Here is an 8,343-nt window from a genome sequence, read left to right on the forward strand (position 1 = left end):
AAAAAAAAAAGGTAGTAAAACTGCATGTTGCCATAGGTCGAAAATTTGTGAGATCCAGGGACACAAGGTAGTCCCAGAAAATTCTCGCTTTCCCAGGTCTTACTGTACTTCACATACCACTTTCATTGTGGCACAAATTTATATTATTGACTCCTATAATAATATACAGCCGGTGTCTTTCCATTGGCTGTACAGTTTAGGTGTTAATATAAATTAATATCCTCATGAAAGTGGCATGAGATGGGCTGAAGATAGGGCAGGGTTCAGAGCTATTATATACTGGATTGCTGTGAGTCGCAGGCATCTTGACAGCACATAACAACAGCAGCAACATTCAGTACAGAAAAGGTACACAGATCCAATTCCTGTCCTCCAGCAGCTGCTATTTATTTTCTGTCTCCTCCCTCTCACTTCCTGAGAGCAAACTGCCTATGTCATTTATTAATGTTTTTCTTTGTAAAAAGGGATTTGAGAGAAAAATATATTTTGTTTAGTGAATTTTTGCTCATTAAAATTGTTTTTTAAGGTCAAAGGAAAGCAAAGTAATATCTTTTACAGCACTGCCTATGGAAAATTTATTATTAAGGAGCATAATGGGGGAAATAATGGTTTAAGAACAAGAAAAGGTTTACCTTGAATTAGGACACCGAACTATACAATTATTTAAGAAATCCCCTTAAACGTGTAGCAAATACTCTTGTTTCATCAACTCAAATATGTGATGTATTTTCTCTTTACCTCTTGCCCATTTTTATTTTTAAAGATTCACAGCCGTTATGAAGGCAAGGATATTTCAAAGCACAAACGGAATTTGGCCATAGCAGGTGGTGTCACTTTGTCTGTAATCGTATCTCCGGTAGTAGCTGCTGTAACTGTAGGTAAGAAGATTCTTCAAAATATTGTGACAGATCATAAAATACTAATATTTTGTGAAAGGATTTTAAAAATTAACATTATTGTTGAAGATGAGCAGGCTACTTTTTTCAAAATTTAAGAACAATTTAAGCTGAGCCTCCAGAAAGTCTCGCATTCATTAACTGTATTGGTTAAAACACTGTAAATTTAGCAGTCTTGCCGTTAGGATAAATCATTAGCTGATGCTCTTCTCCCTCCCCAGTCTCCCAGTGTACATCTAGTGCTTAAAGCCCTAATGCTTAAAGGTAGTAAAGTTAACATCTTTTTGTCTTCCCTCCCCACCCCCGTGTGTGCCACCTGAAAGACTGGGAGCCTTAAATTGGTTTATATTCCTTTACAGCTGAGTAAATCCACCTTTGGCAGCTCTTCCAGCCAATGTTCAGAATCCTAGTACTTTCCTCTTATAAGTGCTTTCTTGATGTTCTAAGATACATGTTTTTTGTGATTGATGTTTTGTTTGCTAACAACTAATTAAATTTCTCCTCAGGTATTGGTGTTCCTATTATGTTAGCTTATGTCTATGGCGTTGTTCCAATTTCTCTGTGTCGAAGTGGAGGTTGTGGAGTCTCAGCAGGAAATGGAAAAGGAGTCAGAATTGAATTTGATGATGAAAATGATATCAATGTTGGTGGGACTAACACAGCTGTAGGTAAGTCTGTATTTGGATATGTTCATGAGAATTTTTTTAAACTTTAAAAATTGTAAAAACAACTTTTCTGCAGGCTGACTCTTCCCAGTCAGATTTGTTTTTCCATCAGTCATCCCCAGCACCATAAGTACCTTCTTTATTCTTCCTACTGCTTGAGCCAGATATCCTCATGTACTGATGACTTATCCTACTTATAACATGTTATCTAATTGATCAGAAAATTCCATTGATCTTTCTTCTTGCCTTCCCAGTTTAGCCATAATTCAGTGATTCTTTTTCTGTACTGTCATTCCAGTAATCCAGACTCTATCCTCCTTCTTGTACTATTGTAATAACTTCTTAACTGCTATTTTTACCTTCTCAGCTTCTGTTTATTGTAAAATCAGTTCCACAGTGTAGCTGTAATGATTCCCCTAAAATAGAAGTCAGATTACATCTTTCCTATGTTCAAAACTCCTCCAGTGACTTTTGATTGGGGCGGGCGAGTGGAGGGAGGGGTAGGTTGTATGGTATCTAACATTTTTCTCATAGTCTATAAGCCCCCACATGATCTTGGCCCATGGCTGTACCTCTGGACTCATCTCTTGCCCTTCTCTACTTTTCGTACGCTACACACACTTTCCCCCATCTAAGCTTTTAGACTTGTACCCTCTTCTTAGACTTCCCACAAACAAATTCTATTTCCTGTTCCTCCTTTAGAGTCTACTAGCACAGAGGCCTTTTCCGATCACATGGTGTAGAATGACATACGGGAGTGTTCGCATGTAACACTAGTTATTCTTACTCCCTTTATTTATTCCTCTTCTTTGTTTATAGAGTTCATCACTGTGTGATTTTATATTGCTCTCCCTGGTCCATTTCCTTCCTCCATAACTAGAGTATAAGTTCACAGTGTCCACTAATAGAATTCAAGTTATTGTCATAAATACGTGAATCCTTCAATAAATACAAAGCATGTGAAAAGTATCATGAGCTAGGAATATGATGTTTTCGAATCTTTTGCTAGCCCTAGAGACAATTGTGACTGAGACCTATCCAGAAATCACCTTAGCCCACTCATAGTGACCTGGAAAATAGTATGCTCTTTTAATTGGCATACTTGCTGAAAACGGAAACAGTTTTCCTCCAGAGTTTGCTAAATTCGTCAACAACCAGCTTTAGTCATCTGGGTTGTTGAAAAAAATTAGTGACCTGCTAGAGCTCTACTTGATGTTTCCCTTTACCTTAATTCTAAAAACCTTTTCTTTTTCTGTGTGTGTGTTGTACCTTTTTAATAATACTGTGTTCTGTTTAGGTCACTAGAGTTGCTATGACTCATAGTCAACAGCACTTAACAACAACAACAACAACAAATCTAGAACCATGAGGGATGGATATAAGGCACAGAAAATATTAATAATAATCATGATTTCATTTTTTTGTAAATCTTTTCATTTAGATACAACCTCAGTTGCAGAAGCAAGACACAACCCAAGCATAGGAGAGGGAAGTGTTGGGGGTCTGACCGGCAGTCTGAGTGCAAGTGGGAGTCACATGGATCGAATAGGAGCCATTCGAGACAACCTTAGCGAAACAGCGAGTACCATGGCCCTGGCTGGAGCAAGTATAACGGGGAGCCTGTCAGGAAGTGTCATGGTGAACTGTTTTAACAGGTAAGAAACAACTGTGGTTTGTTTTTATTGTTACCTTATATTAACTACAAATTAGTAATTAGATGAGAATAATGTTAAAAAAGTAAACTTTGATGAAGGAAAGAATGGTCTAAAAGGAGTATATGAATATATGACAGCAATCTGGAACCCAAGGTGTGTGGCAAAGTGAACTGGAAAAGTGGTAGAGACAAGGAATAAATGTGCAACAGTGAATGAATAAAAATTTTAAAAAGAAAAAATTTAATGAAACCATTGTTTATTTTAAAATAAAAAAAATTAAACATCATGGTGGAGAAGTGAGGTTAGGATATTTACTGTCTTTTCATGTTCTTTTGCAGTATACTCAGAATGCAATAAAAACTCAAATCAGAGGCATAACAGTCTGCAGTTTTTCCACATCTGTCAAGTTTTTGCTGTAAATTAGTCCTGGAGCTGCTTTCTTGGACACAGTAAAAAAAAGGCAGTGATTAAGCCTAGACCTTATTTCTTCAGGTGGCATAGAAAATACCAGATCCTGAATGAGTATACTTAGAATCTTAGACTCACTGCCATGGAGCGATGGAGCTTGTCTCTCTCTGTCTCCATGTGTGTGTGTAAAAGCATTCTGCTACTACTTTACTTTAAAGAGAGCTAATTGTCCCCGTTTTGTTTGTATTTGTAGTGCTGTTTAGTGTGCTAGAATACAATATGAAATACCAGTTAAATGAAGACTTTTAAAAAATAATTCTTGGCAGAATTATTTAAAGGTGTGTTATGTATTTTTAGTGCTGATATTTTATATACTTCCATTTTTTTTCTGATTCCCTCCTCCTCCTTCAGGTTGGAAGTACAAGCAGATGTGCAGAAAGAACAATACAGTCTAAGTGGAGAATCTGGCACTGTCAGCTTGGGAACAGTGAGTGACAGTGCCAGCACCAAAGCAATGGCAGGATCTATTCTGAATTCCTACATCCCACTGGACAAGTAAGGAGAGCATTGCTATACAATCAAGAGCTTTGTGCCTTCATGTTTAGTCATTTCAATAGAATTATCCCTGTTGCTAGGCATAATTATCAGTAAATGATTAACTCCAAATATGAAGTGTTCTGGCAGAATATTAGTAAAAAGATTATCAAAGCTGGCAGTATCTGATTTTTAATTATTTTAAATAGTAATGATTACGGGGTATATACAGGTATTTTCCAATCATGTCAAAGCCTTCACTTAGTAAATTTTAGAAGGAGAAACCAGCCTTCTCTTTCCCCCCAAAAATTAAACCAATATAACTGTGGATGGACCTTGAAAATAGTATGCTAAATGAAAAAAGCCAGTCACAGAATACCACGTATTGTATCATTCTGTCTATGTAAGTAGATTAGTGGTTGATGTGGGCTAGGAGCTCTGGTGAACTAGTGAGTAAGGAATTGCACCACTATCCAAAATGCAGGCAGTTTCTCCATGAGATATAGATGAAAAGTCTTCTCCCATGTGATTTACAGCCTCTGAAAATCCACTGAAGGGTCAGCAAAGAGTTGATTCTGGCTCATTGACACTTAACAACAACAACATAGGCTGAAGGAGAGGAAAATAAATAAGAGAGTGTCTACTGAAGGGCATGGAAATTCCTTTTTAGGGTGATGAAAATATACTGAAATTAGATGGGAGTTGATAGTTGCCCAGCTATGTGAATATGCTAATAAACCACTGAACTGCATATTTTTAAAAGAACAAATTTGATGGGCTGTAAATTATCTTAATAAGGCTGTTCTAGGAAAAGAAAGTACCTAGAATTATATTAGAATTAAAATTGAAGTATTATAAATTCATTTTCTAGAAAATAAATTTGTGTTTTTCTTTTTAATGGAATGTGTTATGCATTAATTTGTTGTAATTGCTTTAATAAGACCTTTGTGGATTTCCCCCTTTACTGTCATCTAAGCAAAAATTTAAAAGTCAGAAATTTCTATTTCTTAATCTTTATGTTTCAGAGAAGGCAACAGTATGGAGGTGCAAGTAGATATTGAATCGAAGCCATCTAAGTTCAGACACAATAGTGGAAGCAGTAGTGTGGAAGATGGCAGTGCCCCCCGAAGCCATCCTGGTGGTTCATCCGGTGGCTTGCCTGAAGGTAAATCCAGTGCCACCAAGTGGTCCAAAGAGGCAACAGCAGGAAAAAAATCAAAAAGTGGTAAATTAAGGAAAAAGGGTAACATGAAGATAAATGAGACCAGAGAGGACATGGATGCACAGTTGTTGGAACAGCAAAGCACGAACTCAAGTGAATTTGAGGCTCCATCCCTCAGTGACAGTATGCCTTCAGTGGCTGATTCCCACTCAAGTCATTTCTCTGAATTTAGTTGTTCTGACCTGGAAAGTATGAAAACTTCCTGTAGTCATGGTTCCAGTGATTACCATGCCCGCTTTGCTACTGTTAACATTCTTCCTGAGGTAGAAAATGACCGTCTGGAAAATTCTCCACATCAGTGTAGCATATCCGTCCTTACCCAAACAGCTTCCTGTTCAGAAGCTCCACAGTTGAATCATACTGCTGAAGAACATGGCAACAGTGGAAGAATTCCCAATGTTGACTTGTATTTTGGTGATACACTAAAGGAAACAAATAACAACCATTCACATCAGACAATGGAATTAAAAGTTGCAATTCAGACTGAAATATAGGCCTGTGAATGCTGCAAAAGAATTACCACTGAACAACCTTGTTTGGAGCTGGTTGAACTACATTTGATTAAGTTTCAAGTTACCAGCAAAAGCCGGGTTTCATAATCATGCAGATGCATTTTCAATGTTCAGCAAAGCATTGTATTTCATGTGGATCTTACTTACCAAACTATGAAATGAAGGCTTTAAAAGTGCATTATTATGAGGACAAAACTATTAAGAGCAAAGTGTTTTGTGTGTTTACCACAGAACTTTGCTTACAGTACTTACGTACTTGGGCAGAAAGTTGGCTTAATTTATAATCAGTATAGATACTAATGCAGTTTGACATCATTCTTATAAAGAAAACTTGATGCTTAGGGATAAGTGGTTAGTGACATTTTATTGAAACCACTAAAGGATGCTGTTTAAAACAACCTTGCAGGTTACTCTCAGTATATTATATTCTTTGTAATATTTCTATTCATAACTGGGCATAAATTTTGGTTTTCTCCTTGATATGCAATGTGGATATATAAAGCTTAATGCAGCCCATTTGCTACCATTTGGATACTTACTTAGACACTTTGATCAAGATTGTGGCAGTTTTTGCACAACTTTGAAATAGAAATACCGGGTACTCTATATATCTTGTGTATTGTTGATACCATCTTAGAAGAAAAGTGTAATGGTAGGTAATTAAGTATACTGACAGCAACAGATAAGATATATAAAACTGCAAAATAAAAATGTCAATCATCTAGAAGTATTAAAAAAAAGTCACCTTTCACTTAGGGGAAGTTTACACCCCATTGATTTCTTGGTGCCTTTGTAATAGACTGGGTTTTTAAAGACCTAGTTGTCGGAGGACTTTGCTGTATTGTTTTCCATAATGTCCTCTCTAGCCACCATTGATTATGTAAAAAAAATACAGGAACTAGGTAATCATGAATGTGATTAATAATGCTGAAGAAGTATTAGCCTACCAAAGATACACTCAGGCTTTAGTGAATAACTTCACATAACCTCAGTTTTTAAACACATGCATATCTTCTCCAACATGAAATCAAAGCGCAGTGCAGGCTTGTACAAATACAAAAGGAGGGGTGCCCATGTGGTTGACTTTCTTTCCTTTTGTTTATGGAAGATGATCAGCTGACAATAGCAGAAGTTGGCCAAAATTATGAAGCTTCCTGTACTGCTTAAATCCTGTATAATTTATTAATAAAGCAGGACAACTTAAAGATAGCAGTTAGAATTTTCCCTCTTACATTTCTTTAAAGTATTGCTATTATGGTGCTACTGAGCGTTTTCTTTTGATAAAAAGAAAAATGCCATGGGCTGCAATCTTCCTCCATCACTTTTCCTCACCAGGTTCATTAATATGCTTATAACACTAGTGCCAGTTATTTTGTTGATAAAGCTTATAATGGCATTTGTATATATGTTTGCATTCCAGTTGTGTTCAATAATGAGTGTGTAAATTTCATACATGAAATAAATGTAAATACTAATGTATCACTGCTTTTTGGTTTATGCTTAAGTGTTTTTATAAGAACAGGAAATGTCCGTATGTCGTGTGGTAATCTTCATAAATATTGCAAACCTTTGAGATTTTTTTTCATCTCGTAGCCTGCAGAGAAATACTTGCTGAACTTCACAACATACATAAAAAGAAATGTGAGAAACTTACTTTCTTTATGTCTTATTCTTTCTTTCCTCTCAAGAAGAAGCTGCTTTATAGTCAACATAATTTTCTTTTTAAATAGGTGTAAGTACGTAATTCTGTCATTAAATCATGAAAAGAGATCAATACAGGTAGAACTTATTTTATAGCACTTCGCATATTCTGAATTTTTACAAAGTGAAGGATATGGCAAGCTGACATTGATCAAGAGTGTTGATACCATTTTTAAATAATATGTACTCAATTTCTGTATCATATTTTGGTAATTTTGATAATTTACAATATTTCAGACTTTTTCATGCTACAGTTGTACGCTTTGTGAAATGTTAGACAGTGTGACCTTTATGTGCACTGAGAAACCAGAAAATGTGTGAAGCTTGCTTTATTGAGATACTCACTTCATTGTGCTGGTCTGGGACCAGACCTGAAATATCTCTCAAAGTATGAAAAAAATCTGCACAGAACAGTAAGGGTTAAAAAAATTCTAAAAGATTGGAAAAATTCTACTTGGGCAACTAAGCTTGAACATGGAACAATTGTGAAAAGGCTCATTCCTGTACACCGTTCTGTTCTGTTCTCTCCTACGCAGAGGCACTGTGAGTTGGAACTGGGTCAACGGCACCTAACGACAACTCTGACAGTATTTAAATTCAAGCTAACAGTTAAACACTTTCTATTCTGACAGTTTCTGTAAAAGTGAGACCTAGTTAGTAAAAAATTGTCCTGCTAACCCAAAAAGAAATCGTTCAAGTCCACCAGCTGTTCTGCAGGAAAATGATGAACATTCTCCTCCCTTGCAGTTT

At 36.2% G+C, this 8,343-nt stretch overlaps 1 protein-coding gene across 1 annotated transcript in view; it reads left to right on the top strand.

Moving 5' to 3' along the window:
- RNF19A (ring finger protein 19A, RBR E3 ubiquitin protein ligase) overlaps positions 1-7,379 on the top strand; it is a 31,602-nt gene extending 24,223 nt beyond the window's left edge. The window contains exons 5-9 of the mRNA XM_006900010.1: positions 764-878; positions 1,403-1,564; positions 3,003-3,216; positions 4,036-4,179; positions 5,184-7,379. Coding sequence (XP_006900072.1) covers positions 764-878; positions 1,403-1,564; positions 3,003-3,216; positions 4,036-4,179; positions 5,184-5,874 — 1,326 coding nt within the window. The 3' untranslated portion in view covers positions 5,875-7,379. The remainder of the gene's footprint in view (positions 1-763; positions 879-1,402; positions 1,565-3,002; positions 3,217-4,035; positions 4,180-5,183) is intronic.
- The last annotated feature ends 964 nt before the right edge of the window (positions 7,380-8,343 follow it).

This window comes from Elephantulus edwardii, unplaced genomic scaffold (genome assembly GCF_000299155.1).
Source record: "Elephantulus edwardii isolate Elephantulus edwardi_28Jun2011 unplaced genomic scaffold, EleEdw1.0 scaffold00270, whole genome shotgun sequence".
NCBI lineage: Eukaryota > Metazoa > Chordata > Mammalia > Macroscelidea > Macroscelididae > Elephantulus > Elephantulus edwardii.